We start from the raw sequence: 21,155 nt of genomic DNA on the forward strand, positions 1-21,155 counted from the left end.
TACTAAGCCCAAAAGTCAGTCAGGTGCTGGAAAGCACAGTTGATGAAATCTTGTTTTGCCTTTATATTGCTTCAGGCAGCTTTACATGTCTGCAGGCTTTGCCAAAAAAGGTGACAACAGGACACACGTGAAACTGAGAAATAAATCCTTTGTTTTCATTTGTTCTGGTGCCAACGGTCTGCGAGTTCTTCAGCTTTCTTTCTATTCCACTCAACACAGGGAATCTTAAATGGACAATGGAACTAAATAAAGTAAGTTTTTAAATTTTGTTTTCTAATGTATCAAATTAAAAATATGGTGAGTACATACATGAAATTTAACAGATAGGTTTCTAAAGACAATCACATTCGGTCCAAAAACAATACAGAATAAAACACATTGTAAACTGAGCAAAAGAGCAGCATGCAAACAGGCCTCTAAATATACAATCATTTGTCAAGAAATTATTTTTTAAAAGTATAATATATTTTTTTAAAATTAAGTTGCATCCAGTGCATATCAGTGTGTGTATATGCTAATATTATGTCTCTCAAACTATGCTCTAATTATACTTTAGCTATAATTCAATCTAATTAGACTACAATAAAGAAACTGTGACTCCAAGAAACAGGCAAATCAAACTGTAGGTGGCGCCGCTTATTGAGTGAGATGTGAGAGTGGAGGACACTGAGAGGGTGATTCCTGGCCTACAGCGTTCACAGTCTTCACCACAGAAGAAGCAGGAGTCCACATTGTGCTGAACATCCAAGTTATATATCCTTGTTGCTTTTCTTGCTGTGAGACAGAGAGAATGATCACATGATATTATGGTACTCTGTGTGGATCACTGACCAGTAAAATGATCTTTTTCATTTGACAGTTCAACGCCACAAGACAAAGCAGTCTTTAACAGCGTCACTGCTAAAACAGCACACTGCATTTCAGTTGCACGTTCATGGTTTAAAAAACGTTTTACATAAAAAGCTAGAACTATGGTTTTACAGCATTAACGGACTGAAACTGTACTCACTCGGTTCGTAGTAGTCGTAAACCTGCACCACAGCATCCTGCACGCGGGCCACTTTGTAATCTCTGAAGATTGGAAGTTGGATGCAAACTTCTGACTTTGTAATCTGCAGAAGGGACCAAAACGGTGAATGATTACAGGTGGGAAAACACAACAGAGCATTGACTCATCTTATTCTTTCATATCTTGAGAATCTGTAAAAGTAGCTGTGGGAGGAGAGGAGAGGAGTAAAAGTGTTAAAACATACATTTATGAACATACATACACATAACATACATTTATGAAGCTAAGTAAGTGATGCTACCTTAGGTCTTTGTCAAGTGAATCCACAACATGGATGTATAAATAATGTTGTATTTTATTTAATTTTTATGCTGAAGATATGACATGTGAAAGTAGGAAAAGCACAGGTGTAAATGTAAATTGTAAGATCATGTATAAGAACATAGGTCTATATTTTACTATAGCTTCACTTACAACAGTAGATGACTGTAAACTAGGATTTTCTTTTACAAAGTGACTTTATCAGTTGGTCTGACCCATAACATCTGGACAGTACAACTGTCACCATGGTCAAAATACATGAAATCAGAACTCTCCCCTTTTTTCTTTCATGGATAAAAACTTTAAAAATATTTTAATGACAAACTGACTGGAAATGTCCCTGGAAATCCCTCATGGGATTTTCCTCCTTTTTTACACCTTAAATTGTACTTGACAAGAAAACTGTGGTTCTTTGCAGACTCCTTACAGGAGCTACCTTTGGGGAAACGGATGTCATGTTCTCAGTATTTTATTTGGGATTGTTGGGGTTTAATGATTTCATTCAGAAATGACACAAATTACACATGACGGGTTTTGAAGGCTAATTCTGATATGTCTTGATTAAACTTAAACTGCTTTCATGCAATAAATACACTTGACATAAAATAAAATTATTTAGTAATCCATCACTAGAATGACATTCTTGGCAGTGTGGTGAAGGCTTTGAAACATCACTGACGCCATCATGATGGGAAATAAATTTATGAGGAAAAACAAACCATAAATGATCAATTACATGAATAAAAAATGTTTCAACAGGAAATTCTGACTACTTTATTTTATGAATGTGGGATTTTAATGACAAGAGGAAGAGTTTGCTTTCAGAAATGTCACACAAATTTCTCATGAGGGATTCTGAAGGCAAATTCTGATATTTCTAGGCTCAACTTGAACTGCTTCTGTGTCATAAATAAATTAAATTGAAAATAGCATTAAGTAATCCGTCACTAGCATGATATTCTTGGCAGTGTGGTAAAGGCTTTGAAACATCTATCAAACCATCATGCTGGGAAACAAAATTTATTTAAAAACAAAACTAAAAAAAAAAAAAGATGAACCGAATGAATAAAAAAGGCTAAAAGATGTCTAAAAAATTTATTTTCAAGCAGGCCTGGTTTGACAAATGTTTGTACTAAAACTAAAATATGGTCAAAACTCAGCTTTTCATGCTTGACATTGAAATGATGATATTATGACACACTTACTGAATCTAGGTAGAGGATGACTTTATCAGGCAGTACCTCCACCTTTCTGATAAGATCTGTTGGTGCAGCAGCTCCAGGAGAGAGACTGAAACCACTGAGCATCCCCACATCCAGTATCGCCATGCCTGTGTGGGGAATCACCTGACTGTCCTTTAATCTAGAGAAGACAAACACAAGAGGTCATATGATTTGAGTCCACTGTTTTACAGACTATTTGACACACATGACAACGGGATATTGAAAAATTAAATGACCTATACTTACCTCGTACATATAGACAACAGCATGTGATTGTGATCTCTTTCCTCAGTAACCTGCACATTCAGTGAGAAAGCCTCCTCGCCTGTGGTGAGCTGGAGCTTCCGTGAAAACGCTTTGCTGTCCAGGTTATAAACGATATTCATCTGGAAGGATTCATGGAGGTGTTTAAAAATGTCACAAACAAACAAAAATAGTTTGATGACTTTGTGAAGTAGCATGGGATCATGGGAGTTGTTATCTTCACTTTTAAACAACCACTATAGCTGATAAAAATCTATCTGACATGACTCAGGCAGAAAACCCGCTCATGGACGAGGTAATATTGAAGTCTTATATATGTTATGTTTATGTTTCATGTTATGTCATCTGTGCTTCCTTCCTCACTTGCTAAAAGGAAATGCACTGTTATCTTGAATACATTATGTATTTCTCTGGGTTTGAACATTATTGGAAACATTTGGGATAATGTAAGCACACAACTCAATAATATATGTAACATATGTCCAGCATTTTTAGACAATTCAATGTGGAAATGTTCCATATTATAGCTTAAAGATGAATGTACTGCCTGATAGCACAGTCAGAGATTATGTAAGTCCATAATGGAGATGATTAAGTGCAAATGCTTCAAGTTCACAAAAACAGTATTTGATACAGTTTTGAGAGTCTTGCCACCATAAAGCAAAAAATGAAATTAAGATTGTATCTCTGCATTTGTATACTTGTTTAAAGTATTGGATGACGTAAAGTAAAAAAAAAAACAGGATATGTAAGAGAGGGGCTCTGGAATAGAGGACAACAGGTTATAATATTGAACATAGTGAAAAGATTAACCCCTTACCTCCTCTGAGTGATATTATCTGGACACACTAAACACAGACAGACAGGACTTCAAGCTATAGTATGCGTTCCAGATGTTAATTGCTGGAAGTCCATTATCATGCTGCATTTGCATTTAGTTGTTTTGGTTTAGCAGTAACAAAGCGGTACATTGTGCTGGGTAAAGGTAATATGCACAGCTGCTGCGTCTGATTTATTCTGGTCATGCTCCAGTTGTTAAGATATATTCTTGACGCTGAGTTGAATATGTCGGAGGTATGAAAACATTCCTGCATTGTGAGGGGTGGCTTAGAGTTGTGGTGTTATAGTTTCCTAAAACATGGATGGGTTTAGCAGAATGTACTGCAATGGTTCCGAACCTTTCTCCTTAAGAGACCCCTTTCCTATGATTTAGTAAACTGACAACCCCCAACTGAGTGACGCATTTTAGGGATATTTCATATTATTAACTATTAAAGTACAGGACAACTGATGAACTACACAATTATTCAAAAAAAGTGAACATAAACGCAGGAAATTTGTGTAGAGCGAGCAATTTGGATGAATTTTGAGCAGATCATTTACTGTAATATTGCACCAGAGTTTTCTGGATGTTTTTGGGAACTTTTTATGCAATTCTTTGTCTATGTCGTTTTTATTTTTTAACAATCATACTTGTAGGTTTCTTTTCTCCTTGATATTTGGCCGCTGTTCTATTAGCTCTTTGGTTGGTTTGTGTATTTTTCTAATGCAGGACGAGTCTGTTTAGCAGAGAGTGAAGGCTTGTATTCTATCTTGTAGCTCATTTTAAAAAAACTTTACAGTCCTTATTCAGTAAGATTTTTTTTAACTTTATATTTCAAATAATAATCTAAACTTTAAAAATAACAATTGTTTTAAGTTTATTCAGAGAAATTAATGAAATGCTGAGAATTTGGCAAACCGTTACTGCTTTGTAAAAGTTGCCTTAAACGCTTTAAAATCAAGAAGGCCTTGTGACGACAAATGGGGGTCAGGACCCCCAAGAATGGGAACCAATGCAGCGGTACAGCACAAGAAAAAGACAAGAGAAACAGCAACACTGTATAACTGTACCTGAAATATTGCAAATCCTCTTCCTTCCATGTATATATTTAGGTTTACATCTTTTTCAGCATTAATCTAAGAAACAAAGTAAAAGTAGGAAAATGAAGAAAGTTCAGGATGACAGTATCATAGTCATGTGGTACAGTAAATGCAGCATCCAGAATATCAAAACATATTCAAGTGTGACAGCGAGCAACGGATTCCGCACAGATCTCTTACCTCTTGGCCCTGATACGTCCGATAGTTGGTGGAGTTGATGCGAAATAGTGACACAAACGAAGACGGTGGGGCAGATATATTGAGCCTGAGGTTAATGGCATTGGCACCACTGAAGGCAGCATAGTAAGCCAGAGCCTGGAGGGCAACTACTGTGTCCTGAGGAAATAAACAGAGAAACATAATAGGCTCAAATACCTGCATCTGGATTATAGCACCTTATATATCAATTGTTGCAGAACTGGGTGAAATTTTGCAATATGGCAACTGTGATATGGGGCTTTTTCTCCACTAATTTGAGCATACAATATGTTCTTCTGTTAGGGTTCTATATCACATTAACACAATAACAAAAGATGTAATTTATGATAGTAGTTTGTGAAGCAGCATGGGATCATGGGAACTGTTTGCTTCTCTCAACAGTCACTGCTAATGACAATTTATCTGACAGACACGATCACCAACTTCCTTCCTCAATCTCTGATGTATCCAATATATCTTGTGTTTTCCTGGAAGTTGTAGCAACTAGCAACTAGCTAGCAATGGCTAGCAGGAAATGCACCATTACCTTGAATAAATGATGGTTTTCTCTGAACATTCTTTGAACATTACTGGAAGCATTTGAGTAATAAAGTACACAACTTAACCAAATATATGTTGAGTATTTTTAGATATTTTAATGCAGAGATGTTACATCTCATGGCTTTAACAGAATACTTTTATTGTATCAGATTGAATAAAACATAATTATGAAACTGACATTTTCAAATGTCATCATGAGTTTCCTCAGACCAGAGATACTGACTGTTTAAATACATGAAAACGTCTGAAAAATCCAACAAAATCTCCCTAGTTCATGGTGTACTTTGAACAAACAGGTCTTATTGTATTTTTGGCTGCACATTTAATTATCAGTTTCTCAAGTAACAGGAAAAGGTGTAGTCACATGTGTCGTCCCGTAGCTTCCCAGGTGGTTCCTCTGCTTGCTTAACCATTTCATGAGTGCAATGCTCTCCACCAAGCTGCCACGCCTAAAAAGAGCCAGCAGAACGTAAGACGCCATCTCGATCTGCGCTGAACGCGGCTGCCAGTCATGTGACTCCAGACCGGCTGAGGAGGTCCACATCATGACTCCATCTTTGAGAGAAAAAGACAGACAACATAATCAGGATAAGCTTGTAGACTGTCATGAGAAATCTAATCACACAGAGTGCTGAAATGTTGCTTTTTGCTAATGTTCTTGCTCTTCTGGAGGAATCTAGATCTAGGATACGGATGCTCCACTCACATTTGTTCATCACCCATTTTCTGTGAGACATATTGGCTGATTTGCTTTGTTAAAGCAGCTGTGCAGTAACATGCATGACCCAGTATTATGTCAGTTTGACTAGTTTCTAGTGTATCAGGATCTCAACCAGTTGGCTGCATAACCTGAGCAATAAACACTGTGTGACTTGGAAGTTTTGAGCATATGACCCGGTAAATTAGATTTGGATTATACTGCACTTGTGTGAGAGTTAATACACAAATCATTTTAGGAGGTGACATGCTCCTTTAGGTTAGTTAGCCGGCAACAATGACGCTAATTTAGCTGAGAATTGGCTGTAGTTTCTTGCATCACTGATCATTTTTTGCAATCGGCAATAAGACAGCATTCATCCTGATCTTCCTATCACATATTTTTACAAAATATCAGCCAGTAATGATCAACAGCCAATCACTCTGGTCATCCCTAATTAGGACCTCTGCTTCTTAAATCATAGTTGGTATAAAATATTTACGAACCCCATCAACTTGTACTCAAACCCAAATATAGCACGCTGCATCTCTTTACAAGGGGATGTTAAAGCAACATTAAATCAGTAGGATTTGTCCGAGCTGTTTGTTAATGTACTAGAAGGACAGTTTATCTTTGTGTCTCACCCCGAGGACATCAAATACTACAAAACCTCTTGAGCACAGCAAAATAATGAGAAATACAGTTAAAGGGCAGGGTATCTGCAGATACAGCCACCACACACTTCTAGTAGGTCATGAGTGATTTCATAAGTGAAATGATTAGAAGGGATTATGTCCATATAGTGTTTCTGAGGGCGCGGGGGTATGTTGTATATTATGCCTTTAACACAAACATTTACAATGATTGAAATCAGACAATAAAAACTGGTTGTATTGTTGAAATGATCAAATTAAAGTGATGGAAATAAAAATTATGCTTAGTTGGCATTCACATAATCTGACATTCACCGGGAGTTTATCGTCCCTCATTTTTCTCCGGCTGTTATTCAAGACTAGGGTTTTATTTGACTACCGGTTTTTATTTGCGGAAATACACTATGTGACTTTTGCACATTCCTGAACATAAAACAGAAGGCTTTTACAAAATTACCTCTGTTGTCTGCTCTCCTGATGAGCTCTTCCAAGGCAGTGCCAGCCACAGGACTGTTGGCCAGAGCTAAAGCATAGGCAACCAGACACAGGCTGTAGTTACTGACCCCTCCACTGGACACCTTGTCCTCCAGGTACCTCAGGGCCAAGGACACATTGCCATACATGTCCTTCACAGAGACGAACCAGACAAAAGATTGTTACTGTCATCTGATTTCTTATTTTAATATCCTTTATACAGTATACAGTGTTTGAATTAAATTTACGCTGACTATTTCTCACCTGACCCACCACATAGGTGTCGTCCTCCAGCAGTGCCATCAGTACATAGGCGGTGAGTGCAACCGGACCATCATCTAGTCCTCCCTGCATTTCCGTGTGGATCAACCTGCCCACCTCACTGAACTCTCCGTGGGGCCCCTGATGTTTGAAGAGCCAAGTCACGCCCCTGGTCAGAACACTGCGGTCTACCTGCATGTAGGGCCGAGCCTGGATGAAGCACCTCATCACGAAGGCTGTCAACCTAGGACCACAGAAAGGAGGAGCTTTAGAGGCAGGGAAGTTAAAGCCTGTATAACCTTCTTAACTAACAGAGTGTGATGTCCTGTCAGAAGATGCAGGCTCGGTGACCTACCATGTGCTACCAGAGGGGTCGCTGGCTCCAAAAGCACTGAAAGAACCATCATCTTGTTGGTAGGACAGTTGTCTCTGATATCCTTACAGCACAAAATATAACACATCACTCAAAAGATGCCCCATTACATCGAAGTAGCTCATGAAAAACCCTTGCCAGCAGATAATACTTTATACAGCAGATTTACTGTAAGTCAGTGAATCATGTCAAGGCTGTTTACCTTCCATCATGTAGCCCAGAGCCCGGGTCCTGATCTCCTCGTTGTCCTGCGTGGACGTGTCCAGGTACTGAAGAACATAAATACTTGGAGCAAAGTTTATCATGTTCTGCTCACCACAGCCAAGAGGTTTCTGAACCAGTGAATCCAAGTGTCTGATGGATAAGGCCAAGATATCACCTGTGTAACGTAACACAGGGAATTGAGTTACTTTACCAATTGCTGCATAAGAAAGTCAATAGTTACTAGGGAAATTATCTTTTGTGTTACACCTGCTTCAGTTATTTTATTAATGCACACATAACTGTATTAATTCAGCGACAACTGTCAAATTTTATCAGTCATTGTACTTGCTTATTTACTGATAGGAGTTATTAATACTCCTGACCTCCAGAGAGCAGCAATAATTTGCCTTCCTAAGCAACACTCTTATTGCCTGTGGTTTAAAAAGTGGGATTTGGTAGAGGACCACAGGGAGTGTTGGATACACAAAGCCCAAATCCAAAGTCCAGAAAAGTTGGGATGTAGTGTACGTAAAGGAAAACATCACTTTTAGGCTTGTATTTAACTGAATTCAGTACAAAGATGAAATATTTAAAGTTCAAATTGAAAAACTTGATTATTTTTTGTCTTTTTTTAAAATCTTTTAATGATATTGTGGATTGTTGATGGTGAAATCCCTAAATTTCTTGCAGCTGTGTGTTGAGAAACGACTATTTGCCTGTGCACTTCTTCACAAAGTGAAGGATGCCCCTTTAATACCCAATCATGATACTATCACCTGTTACCAATCAACATATTTTAGTTTAGTATATTTGATTTGTAAAAGGACAGTGTGCAATGACACTGAGTATTTACAAGAAATGAAAACACATTTGCACCAGATTTAGGGAGAGGCTAATTTCCATCAAGTAGACACAATAAATAAAATTTAAAATGCAACACAGACTACAGTAAATGCAGTTGCCTTGGATAATAAAAGCAGTAGGTGACCAAGTTACCAATGCCTCCGCCTTACACAATAAAAATGGTAAGTAAAGGCTGCCAAACAAATTACTGTAAGAAATACACAATAACTACATTATAAATGTTTACCTGTGAACATTTTTGTTGCTCCTGTCCCAGCTTTTTTGAAACAAATACAGTATGATATTTATGAAGGTTCAACAGATTAAACATTAATTATATTGTCCTTGTACTGTATAATACAAGTAAAAGCAAATCATTGCATTCTGTTATTATTTATGATTTATGCAGTGTTTTTTGCAATTTAGGTTGTACTTTTTTCATATTTATAAATGATCAAAGGGCCGGATTTGGCCCATGGCCCAGCGAGTGAATAGGACTGCCCTAAAATCTATGTTTTAATTGTGGCAACTATTGACCTGCATGTAAAAGGAAAAAAAATATTTTTAAATGGCTACTTGAAAAGTCAGACCAGCGATTTCAGTTACAAAATTTGAATGAATGGTGAAAAAAGTATACAACAACATCAAAAGCAGAAAGCTACAGTAGAGACATAGATTCTATCCTGCACATTTGCTTGGTGTTTAATAAAGCACACTATCACAACAAACACAAAAACCACAAATTTGGCTCCAACGGAGGAAAATACTGAGGTTTGTTTTTCTACCATGACAAATGCCCAACATCCCTCGATCTGAATGGAGCCAAGCAAACAGTCTGACAGCTGCTCAGAATCTGCCCGTCATAAACATTCCTGTTTGATGTCCATCGTTTCCATTTTTCAACATTTAGTACCTAAATGTTTTCAGGACAGTGCTGAGCTTCATGCACACACACCCAAGCTCATCATCTAAACACAAAGGAAATATGCGTGCACGTATTAGACCTATACATGCCTAATTGACTAAAAGTAAATAAGAACATCATTCAGATGTAACTGCCACTGGCAGTACAGGGTGGACAAATGGAAGACGTACCAACTAGTGCCACATGGGCCCTCTGGGTGCCCGGTATCACATCTGGTGGAAAGGAGAAGACGACGGATCTGGAATTGTTGTGTTTCACTTGTGGCAGCTCCAGGAACAGAGTCTCTGAGAAGGACTGTTCAACTCCCTCGGGCTTTGGGAGCATGGAAGTAATTCACTGTTATCAGGATTAACTGTGTGCCACGTCGCACCATGCATTTCATACTGCATCCTTAAAGTTCCCATGGAGTCAAAATCAGTGTGCTTTTATCATATATATACTGATCTATACATCACTTCGCTACACATCATGCCAGTACCTGGATCAACAATGGCAAAAAAGTCTTTTTGTAGATATTCTTGGGTATTCTTAATGGTTTTTCAGAGTTTGTCTTTTTCTGGAAAATGATTTGAAATGGTTGATGACACGTCCTCTACTCGGAGGCTTTACTGCACTGGAGTGTAATCAAACACATCTCCACTTGTGAAGCAGCAGAGTACGGAGGTCAGATACATCCTTTCAGCTGAGCAAAGTGCAATGTTTCTGGGGAACAGGCCTCACTGTACCAAAGCATAACTTTATTAAGGGATTTTGGTGAAACTGGATCATATTTCATGGAATATGATGTATTCCTCTGATGTGCCACAGAGCCAGGCCCAGCAGCCTCCCAGCGAACATAACCGGTCACTGGGACAAACACAGCCTCCGAGAACAACAGGGAATACAGCACCCAGTTTGGCTCTCAGCACATCAGGGCTAATCAAGCTAACGGCAGTTAACATTTTAAGTATAGTATTGAGGTGGGGAGGCAAACCCAACCAGAACACCACCTCAGTACTGTAGCCTGTTGCCTGTCATCAAACTTCACCACACTTCCACTGGTCTCAGAGGCTGTTTTGGTGCTGGTCCATGTTCACTGGGAGCTCTCAGTCTGGAAAGAGTAAGCTAATAGGACTGTTCAGCCTCCTAATATTACATCTATGGGCTGCTTTAGCTGCATAGTGGGAGGCGTAATGCACATTCAGTGCTAGTGGCTACTGTAAAAGCTAATCGATGTTTGTAACAAGTTCCTCCCTATAGCTGCCTTAGGAAAGGAAACCTGTAACCAGTAAGCACTCTGAAAGCCATTTCATGGGAACTTTAAGTCTAAATACAATTTATTATTGAGACATGCACAGCCAGAAAAAAAAGCCTGCACCTTCTTTGTCACAGCTTTGCTATCCTCAACCTTAGTAAGTTAGACTTCACACACTAAATTCATAGATATTATCCAACGTTTCCGTCATACCACACCTTCACAAGAACTCTCCAAACAAGGCTGTCTGAGGCCTCAGCAGATATGGTGTCCACAGATATTTCCATCACGCCCAGAGCCACAGGCCTTATAGGGAACAGCGCTGCAGCAGACACGTGACTCCCTAAGGTGAGTTTTTGGGCATTAACCACGGACACATCTCCTCTGTCTGCCAAAACAAATTCAAAGGCCTCACTCTGTGCTATCAGCACAATGACCTGTGAAGAGAAACACACGGGAGCACAATCTTTTAAAATAAAGAAAGTGTCACTTTCTGTGTGCCATAAATGACACTGACTGGTCTCAATCAATACTCAGTTTATTGCTGCATTTTAAGAAAAAGTAATACTTATGGAAGAGGTCAGATAATTTATCAGTCCTGTTTTAGCTGTTCATACCTCTATGTCATGCTCCAAATGGTTGATGATGTTCACCTCAAGCACCATCTCCTCTCCTCTGATGAGGTGTTGCGGGACATCCAGGAACAAGGAAAAAACTTTGGACACACTCAACTGTGCAAGACAGAACATAAACCAATTCAAAAGCAGCTTTTGTTGTCCTTGTTAGCAGCAGATATTAAGAGTTAGGGAACACAGCTCCTAACAGTAGGGTTACGGTCTTAAGGCTTAGAGTTCCCTTGAAGTCAAAATATTGATCTATATGTCACCTACAGAATACACCAGTGTCTGGTCCAACTTTACAAAAAAAGTCACTTTATAGATATTCTCAGTTATTTTTAATGACATTTCAGAGTTTGCCTTTTTCTGGGAAACAATTTGAAACTGTTGACGATCTTGCACTCGGGGCCTTACTAAATTTTCATCAGATGAAATGCTTTCTCACTTGTGATGCAGCGGAGCACGGAAAACAAATACATCGGTTCAACGGAGCGAGCGGACTAGAGTGTTTCCAGGTAACTCGCCTCAACTCACTGTACAAAAGCCCAACTTTAAAATGTTATTCACTGATTTGGGTGAAACTGGGTGGTATTTTGCGGAGAAAATACTTTCTAGTTGCTGAGTTTCCTGATGGTTGGCTTTAGTCTCCTTGATGCTAAAGTAGCAAAACATAACTGTTAGCTGCCAGCTGCTGTTGTGGGCAACAGAACCAGCCTCAGCAGCCTCCCAGTGAACTCAACTGGTAACTGGGACAAACAAGTGAGGAAGCACACTTCATGCTGAAGTCTGCTTCAGTTCAGATGTAAAAATCACTTCCCATGTCTCCTTTTCTGTACAGACAGAAGCACAGCATCCAAAGGGAAACAACAGGATTTGAAGGAAATACAAACATCATTGGTATATAGAGGCATATAGTGAGTATTTAGTTACGTTTTGTGGAACAGGAGTGAAGCGCAAACCCAGGCTGTCTGACATCACCATTGCAACAGCTCTCAAAGAAGTAACACCATCTGGCACAGTGATCTTCCCACTTGTCCAGGTTTTATCATCACTGACAGAAATGAAAGAAAAAAGAAATGTGTATATGTAATGAACTGTGCTTATATACTGGACAAAACATATCGTCATTTGAATCAACAACTCATTTCCGTCATGCACCTCAACATTAGCACTCACCCAACATTAGTGTCTAACCACAGCAAGGATTCAGTGGTATGCATCCAACGGTGCCAGTACTTTGCCTCCATTAGGGCAGCTACTTTTGAAACCCCCCCCCAAGAAAAAAGAGAGAAGGTCAGAGGAAGCTCAGACTGTGCAAATATCTGAAGAATGAGGATTACATCCAGCAGCACCAAAATAGTGAGACCAATCAAATATGCTACATGGCCACAAGAGGGAGTCTTAATACAAAGTAATGCTGTATGAATGGAGCACATTGAGTCTGTGTTATTTATTATCATACCATTTTTAGGACCATCAGTCGGCTGTTTCTGATTAAGTCTGGCATTGGTCAGTATCCTAATATTACATTCCTGTGGTGTGAAAGACATGAAAAAGGTGAATACAATGGTAAACCGTTACAATACAGGTCTAAACAGTGTCTTTAGAGGTCCACTATCAGATCATGCATCATTAATGTGCAGGCTGGGGGAGTAACAGATTACATGTAATGTGATTACATAGTTTGGATAAAGGAAAAGGTAGCTGCATTCCATTATAGTTACACAAAAAAGACACTAATCAGATTATAGATACATTTAGTAAAAATGAGGATTATTAGCAGGATTACAATTTTAAAAGTCCTTTTTAAAGAAAGAACAATACCATGTGCAGTATGTGCACATTAGTCTCACAACACCAGTCTGGTCTCAGTGAAACCATAGCTGATATTGTCAATTCATTATCATGTTGTTTAAAGAAAACTTGCTTTCACTGGACAGAAATTTCAACACTTTGTCTTTAAGACAGTAAAGAGGGACATCACAGTACAGGTTGAGTTCTGCCTTCTAGCTATGAAAGTACTGTCATCATTATCGTCAGGAATAGCTGGACAAACAGTTAGTAAACCTAACAATGAACATAGGCTTAGACATTTTACCATAATTAATATTTTTTAAAGTAACCATCCTCTGTTAGTGTGACAGCCAGTGAAATATAGGTCAGGTCCTGGAAGGTGATGTAAGCTCTGCATGTCCTCAGGACGTCTCGCTTTTTAAAATGATCTATTCTACCAGATACAATACACGCCGCAAATGCTTTGGAGATGAGGAAAGGTCATCTTAAGACAGCCCACTGTGGTGAAGCTTTGTTTCCTCCATCTTGCATCAATCAATAACCCTCAGGTCAAGCAGCCAACACACTAGAGTTACCAGGTCTTAGAAAGAGCGAAGTCATCTCCAAACAAAGCAGACAGATAGGTTACATCCAGACTAACTGGTTTAGTGGTCACACACTGAATCCCCGTACGGTATCTAACTCTGAAAAGGTGTGTCTGAGAAGGATTTAGACCAGATTAAGGAGACGGGAAAATTGGTGCTTTGTAATTAAACAGTGAAAAGGACAAAGGAGAAATGACAGTATCTAAACAGATGACTTTCTGAAGCAGGTTCACAGAAGTTTAAGTTTCAGAGATTATACTTTGCTCTTTTATCCAAAGATGTAAACATTTAAACCTTTAGGCTCAGGCAAATCAAAACAGTTGTCATACCAGCTCCACTGTTAATAAGAAGTCATCCCGCGGAGCGTCACCATTTATTGCCGTTACCACGATTGCTATCTGGGAGCTGGGTTCAAGCGCACTCACAGTGAGCGATACCTGCTCACCTGGCTGGGCTTTGTTACTGCTCCAGGTTAAAGATACCTGTGGAAAGCAAACCCACAAACATGCATAAAACTGTCATTACACTCTCATAACCACATTATGACAACTGTCATGAACATGAAGGAGTCTTTGTAAATGTTTATGACTTGTCATTCAGTGTCATTCAGTAGCTTAAGTCATTTTCAATTAAAAGTTTACACTGTTTTTGTTTCGCACAGTTGTTTTTGTTTTGGCAACCTGACATTGACCAAGCCAATAATAAGATGATATTAAAGTGGCCTTATAATAGTTAATAACATCTTTATTACAAGTCCAAATGCTACCACTTTAGATGAAGTTCAGGAAATTATTCATGCACCATTATAAAAGCATTTCTCGATGTAATAAAACTTAATGACATCTTTATGACAAGTCCAAAATGTACCACTGTACTTGAGGTCAAGGAAAATATTTATACACACTTACAATGGTCTCATGAAGAGGAAGAGAAACCACATACAGTCTATGTTAATATTAAAACATGAAGCTAAGCTGTTTCTTTAAGTCCGATAATTTCAAGTTGTCATGACAAAGGCATGTTAAACAATGTCAACTTTGCATTAAATGACACAACTGACTGAATGATACTTAATGAGTAAAACTTAATGAAAAACAAGTATAAATACATTGTTGTGTTTGTTGATGGGTACGTGCACTGTGTCACTGATGACCTCTCCGTCAGGGAGGATGCAGTAGACAGTGATACAGGCCTCTGGGGACCAGGACACTGCTGGTGTCAGAGAAAAAGAGGAGGACGTCTTTGTCCCAGCAGCCAGCACTTGACTTCTAGAGCTCACCTGGAAGGACAACAATAAAAGAGAGATATTTATTTGTGTAATATTATGACAGCCCACCTCATAAGTTATCATAATGATCTCTACACTTGCATTCTGTGTAGCATATTTTAGCAGAGAGACACCTATTGCAAACATAATTTCTGTTTATTGGAAGATACTGCTGGCTCCACAATGATTGATGCACAAAATCAAAACTGTATCTGGGGTTACAGACCCATAAAAATTTTAGTTCTCTATACATCAAAGTAAAATAGGAATCAGAACTGAATATACATACATCAGATTAGGATCTGAGTAACCACACACACATCTACAAACTCCAGGAAAGTGTTAATTTAACTTTTTTTTTACTTTCCCTTCCTCATTGTCCAATCCACTGAAAATGTGTATAAACTCATGTGACTTCTAGAGGTTTGACATGGAGACATGCAATAGATCATTACTGCAGAAAATAAAGGTTATGATGTTTGCAGATGGCAAACATATAAATATATTTCATATATTTGACCAAAAATACCACAAAGTGAAGCGTAGTCAGTTGAAAGGTGCTCTCCACGTCTAACTGAAGAGGCAATCCAATCTGAAAGTTAAAAATGTTAATATGAATTACGTCTGGGTTCCTGTTTTAATGTATCACATTGCTTCAAAATATATGTTTAGAGTTACCTGTGCAGGTAAGGTGTTGACTGGGGAGATCTGAATATATGAGTCACTGGGAGAGGAGTAGTTGTTGTAGACTTTCAGAGTCTCTTCACTGGATTGAAATCTTGCCTAAATAAACACAAAAGATGAAGTGAAAACATGAGCCTGTGGCCTTAAATAATCATCCAGGATACATAAGAGATATCAATCTTTGTGTGTTCTTTGTGCTGATGTTTTTTTTGTCAGACATTAAGACAAGTAAATCGGTTTCAGGATGTTTACTTAACGTTACAAGCCCTGGGGTCATTTTCTTACTGCTTAATGTGTGTGTAATCCTACTGTACTGAAACTACTCATGTTACACACAATGAAACTGCTTCTCCCAGAGGACCAACCTTTCAGCTCCTCTAAATCAAAATACTCACCCGAATAAAAAGCATCACTACTTGATCCTGTAATTTAAACTTAATGTGGACGTTCCCGTCCTCAGGCACTGGAAGGGTCAGAGTTGTAGGTTCGGCGTTCATCACTGATGTTGTCTGAGTGACTTCAATCACAGCAGAGTGTGTGAGATCCGCTGAGCTGAGAGGCTTTCTGTCATGTCTAGAGATCCTTAGCTGTGGAATACAAGCAGAGAAAGTAGTTAGTTCATGGAGATAATGATTTAAAAAGATGTCACATTAACAGAGTAATATTAATTCACTCACTTTTGAGAAGAAGTGTAAAGATGGCTTTAGTGCATCTGGGAAATCAAGGAACTCAAGCTGGTATGTGTTCTTCATGAGGTGGACGTCGACTGTTTTGTTCACTTTAAATCCTTGGGTGACAAGGGATGATATGACATTATTACCATATGATATGATATGACCATATAACCAATAACCATGTCATGACACCTGTCATGAACATGACTGAGCCTTAATGAATGTTTATGACTGTTTTTTTTAAGTGTCATTTGGTCAGTTATATACATTTTAATGTGAAGTTGACTTTGTTGTTTATGTCATTGTTTTGACAACTTTAACATTACAATATGCTACCATACAAGGTTGATTTAGCTGTCATTAGACCATTATAAGTGTGTCATGAATATCTTACTTCACCTCCAGCACAGTGGTACCATTTAGACTTGTAATAAAGATGTCATTAAATGTTATAAGGGCAGTTTGACAGCAGAGAGTACCATGGTGATTTACAGCCACCTGATGGACAGATAGGTAGGTTGCTAAAGTAGGCTAACCGCTATCTGATGAACTGTAGCTGCCTTTGGCTAATTAGCTTGGTGGAGCTAGCTGTCTAATTAGCTGACTGAACCCCAGGGTGCCAGGAGTCAAACCCTGGCCACATGGCATGGTTATGACAGTCTTATGCACACCCCTTCAAATTACGTGTTCCCCAGAAAGTAAGGATACAACTGCGATGCAGATGCTTAAATGAACAAATATGTTCCCAGTATATCTCACCTGTGGAGCTCTCGGTAACACAGGCAGTAACATGCAACCGTTTGTCACTGCTGATTGCTGATGATGTGTGAAGGGCTTGAAGCAGATCTTTGCTGAAGAAAAACTGTGTTGAACCATAGATCTGAAAAACCATAGTCAAACATTAGCCAATGCTGTTTACTATGCAGATACTATGCATACCTTAACTAAGTAAGGGATAATGTACAGTAAGCAGGTCAAACCCCTGATACAAAACATTGATTTTAAAAAGGATTTTCTTGATTTTAAAATTATTTCATTACTCCTCCAGAGTCTATGATAGGAACTGTGTCCATAGCAACACCCTGTTCATCCTAGCAACAGTCTGCTATAAAGAAATAACAGACCTTAAAATGCTGTAATTGACTAATCAGAATTGAGTATTCAACATAGCCATGTAGCAAAGAGAAACAACCTGTACTGTCTCTTCTTTAATAAATGAGCTACAGGGATGATAAAATCTCACCTCGTTAGTTTGTGAAAGCCTGAATGGAGAGTCTGCAATGTGCATAACAGATGCCAGAGTGACTGAGACATCTAGTGTTCCCTGTACAGGTTGCCCACTGGGGTAACTGGAGGGAAAAACACAAAGTACACTTGCTTAACATGTGTGTAAATGAGATATTATTGATTCGTGTGAGCTATCTGAACTCACAGTGCTCTCACTGATCCTGAGATACCATCTCCGACGAGGATCTGTGGCTGTGTCTTCAACAACACTTCAAAGTGAGGACGCTCTACAACAACAGGAAGAGAAATCATGAGAATTATGAGAATTAAGCTCACTTGCAAACAAGACTGGGCTGCACCAACAAGGAATCATGGTTTGAAATATGTTTAACTTCAAATTCAAACAGAGTACAGCTGAGGCTGATGGGAATTAGTTTTGCTGAGATTTGGTCACAGAACAAATATGAATTTTTGATGTTGGTGCTAGAGGGAAAGTCAGCTGATAACAAAGTATCTGTATCCTTTAGGGACCTGTGCCAAAGTCCATGGACTCCACTAGGTAGTGTTGAGATATGTAAAAACTGGCAATGTCAATATTATGGTGGTACTAGAGGGGAAAAAAAATATTTTACAAATAAACTGATCTATTACCGTAATGCTCCACAGTGAATTGATTCACATAATTCACACCCTGTAGAGAAGAGGATGGGAGATAAAATGTTAGAAGATGCGTTTCTTATTCAGTTGAAACACCATTCTTTCAAATATCATGCTATACACAGGTTAATTTCTAAGTTTCAATCTTACATTTATTGTGGTTTTGATCCACCAGTATCCAAGAGGAGATGACTGTGATAAACTGAATTCTCGCAACACAATCCCCAAATTCCCTGTGGACTCCCACCTGTCAACATTGTTCCCACTGGGATCCTGCATTAGACAAAAGAGCATCAGTCAAACTTCCCACCACAGAACAATACCCAGGTAAAAATCTATTCAACTCCTCTGGCTTTGTTCAGGACACAGAGACCTACCTCTACAGAGATATCCACTTTGCCTTTGTATGGATGGTTGTTATCTAACTGAACAGACACAATTCTGACTTTTACGGTATCGCCTGGTTGGTAGCGTGATCTGTCGGTTTGGATGAAGGTGGAGACATTCCAGGGGCTGACGTTGAGGGTGGTGGTGTTAGTGAAGAGGAGATTGTCACCCCTGTAGCCCCTCACTGTCAAGTTTAAGAGGGGCTCCTGGAATCCAAGAATCTGGAGCGATTCAGCATTTTCAGAAACACAGACGTCAGTGATATCAGCTTAACAAGGTCATTCAATCATTTACAAGTACAAATCCCTGATTTCCAAAAAGTTGGAATGCTGTGTAAAATATAAATAATAATATAATGTATTGAACTGTATTAAGTTGAGTACAAGTCGAAAAGGATGTGCAAATCATTGTATTACATTTTCATATATGTTTTACACAATGTCCCTTTTTTGGAATTGTTGTTGTTATTATTTTATCATCCGTGAGAAAAGAAAACTGAATTTTGAATGAGGGAAGACTAAACAAGAGGAGTTTCATACTCACAGGAGGGAGAGTGAGGACTCTTGTCAAACCTTGAAAAGCAGAACAATACTTTTAGCCCCTATGAAAGTCATAAAGTAACTGCAAATCAACCCTAAACCTCTACATAATTGCCATATCACCTCCTTGGAATTCATCTGTTTGGGCTACTTTGGTGTTGTCATGTGCCACTTCAGCCGTCACCCTGACGGGGAAGTCAGCAAGGACTGTGACAGCCAATGGAGTGGGTGTACCAGGATACAACACCTCTGGACACGAGATCAGAAACAACGTCCTGGTAAAAAGAAGATTAATGGCTTGTTATTAAATGTCAGCCCCAAGCCTGTGAATCAGTAACTGATTACATGTCACAGAGTTACATAACTAGGATACAAAGAAGGTAACAGAAATTCAGATACGCAAAAATAATTGGGACACTGATTGTTTTAAAAAACCACGTCTCTTACCTGGATGAATCCTGAGTCGAACCTGGTGCAGCAGAACACACGACTCCCAAACACACAACCAGGGTCCAGATCCCATCCATGCTTCTGTTGCTGGCTTCACCACGACAAATCCAAACTGACAGCGACTGCTCCTTGAAGAACAGGTGACCTACGCGTTAGAAAACCCCACCTACTGTCCCCACAGTGACGCCCCATGGGGCTGCCCTCACATGCCCATACACATTGTTGAACACACTGGGATGCACACACATATTATCACACATATATTCTGTGTCACACACAAAGGAAGAAGCGGAGTGGGGGGTGGTGATGGTTGGGGGGGGGGGGGGGGGGGGGGGTGTTCGCTGTTCACACACTCTTAACGCCTTTGCCCAGGGGGATGCGTCTCGTCTGTCTATTCAGGCTTTTGACAATTCCCAGTCCTGTCCAAAGCACAGAGAGACGTAGTGGTGTTACTGTATCCATACTGAGAAGAAAATACATCTTGAATGTCAGAAGGAACACAACTCTGCATGCAATATGTGACACAAAGCCACCTGGGAGTTTAATCTTGGCATGTTATCTGAAAATAGAGGCTGCTGTTTGACTCTGCAGTGTTTCTGTAAACATTTTCATACTTTATACAGCCTCTTTGGAAAACCAATCAGGATTATCACGATGCAGCTATGTGGTAAACAGGTTTGACATTTTAATTATCTCGTGGTAACACAGGACAGCAGAACAGCAGGGTGTCAGTGAGGCTTTGTCTTGGGAGAAAATGGTGACAGTCACCAAAATGCACTTTTCTTTGTTCAAGCAGTCCCTAAATTTTAACCCTTACATGGGCACACATATTAATTGCTATTTCCTAATGTATCTATGATAAAATAAGATTTTCTGTCAAACCTCCCCACATACATTGCCCATTCATGGTATTACTTTATTCCCTGTCCCCTTTTTAAAAAAATAGTTTGGTGTCAACTTTTGAAACATTTTCTAAACAATAATAATAATTAGCTACTTTCAAAACTTTTAAAAACTGAAAAAAGGAATAGCTATTCACATATGTTTTGCATGATGGAAACAAAAATAATCTTTGAATAAATAATGATGTATTACCATTTATAAACAAAGAA

At 38.9% G+C, this 21,155-nt stretch overlaps 1 protein-coding gene across 2 annotated transcripts; it reads right to left on the reverse strand.

The window, feature by feature from the left end:
• Positions 1-347: 347 nt before the first annotated feature.
• LOC146310551 (CD109 antigen-like) lies at positions 348-20,205 on the reverse strand. 2 transcript variants are annotated; one of them, XM_084743187.1, is made up of 32 exons: positions 20,041-20,205; positions 19,717-19,868; positions 19,598-19,626; positions 19,045-19,275; positions 18,818-18,940; positions 18,662-18,701; positions 18,216-18,297; positions 18,027-18,132; positions 17,543-17,663; positions 16,787-16,896; positions 16,505-16,696; positions 16,104-16,208; positions 15,955-16,017; positions 15,267-15,437; positions 14,488-14,640; positions 13,243-13,312; positions 12,957-13,038; positions 12,711-12,831; positions 11,781-11,894; positions 11,382-11,600; positions 10,100-10,241; positions 8,160-8,336; positions 7,940-8,021; positions 7,588-7,828; positions 7,307-7,475; positions 5,864-6,054; positions 4,921-5,076; positions 4,711-4,776; positions 2,800-2,939; positions 2,536-2,692; positions 1,010-1,112; positions 348-774 (listed from the first exon to the last, which is right to left on the reverse strand). In XM_084743187.1, the coding sequence occupies exons 1-32, from the start codon at positions 20,118-20,120 to the stop codon at positions 578-580; spliced, it is 4,185 nt and encodes a 1,394-aa protein (XP_084599313.1). In that variant the 5' UTR covers positions 20,121-20,205; the 3' UTR covers positions 348-577. The 2 variants fall into 2 exon arrangements, with proteins under 2 accessions (XP_084599313.1, XP_084599312.1); XM_084743186.1 differs by lacking the exons at positions 18,662-18,701; positions 18,818-18,940; positions 19,045-19,275; ... (1 more) ...; positions 19,717-19,868; positions 20,041-20,205 and having other exon boundaries at positions 12,957-13,035; positions 18,216-18,435.
• Between the last annotated feature and the right edge of the window lie 950 nt (positions 20,206-21,155).

This window comes from Lutjanus erythropterus, chromosome 18, assembly GCF_056507025.1.
Source record: "Lutjanus erythropterus isolate fLutEry1 chromosome 18, fLutEry1.hap2, whole genome shotgun sequence".
Classification (NCBI taxonomy): domain Eukaryota; kingdom Metazoa; phylum Chordata; class Actinopteri; order Lutjaniformes; family Lutjanidae; genus Lutjanus; species Lutjanus erythropterus.

Excerpts from the sequence above, each read along its gene's own strand:
- LOC146310551 (XM_084743187.1), bottom strand. The coding sequence starts at position 20,120 with ATGGATGGGATCTGGACCCTGGTTGTGTGTTTGGGAGTCGTGTGTTCT. Across the intron at positions 14,641-15,266 it reads CCATCAACAAACACAACAAT|GTATCTTTAACCTGGAGCAG; the intron begins GTATTTATACTT and ends TGCTTTCCACAG. Across the intron at positions 12,832-12,956 it reads TGGTTAGACACTAATGTTGG|TGATGATAAAACCTGGACAA; the intron begins GTGAGTGCTAAT and ends CATTTCTGTCAG.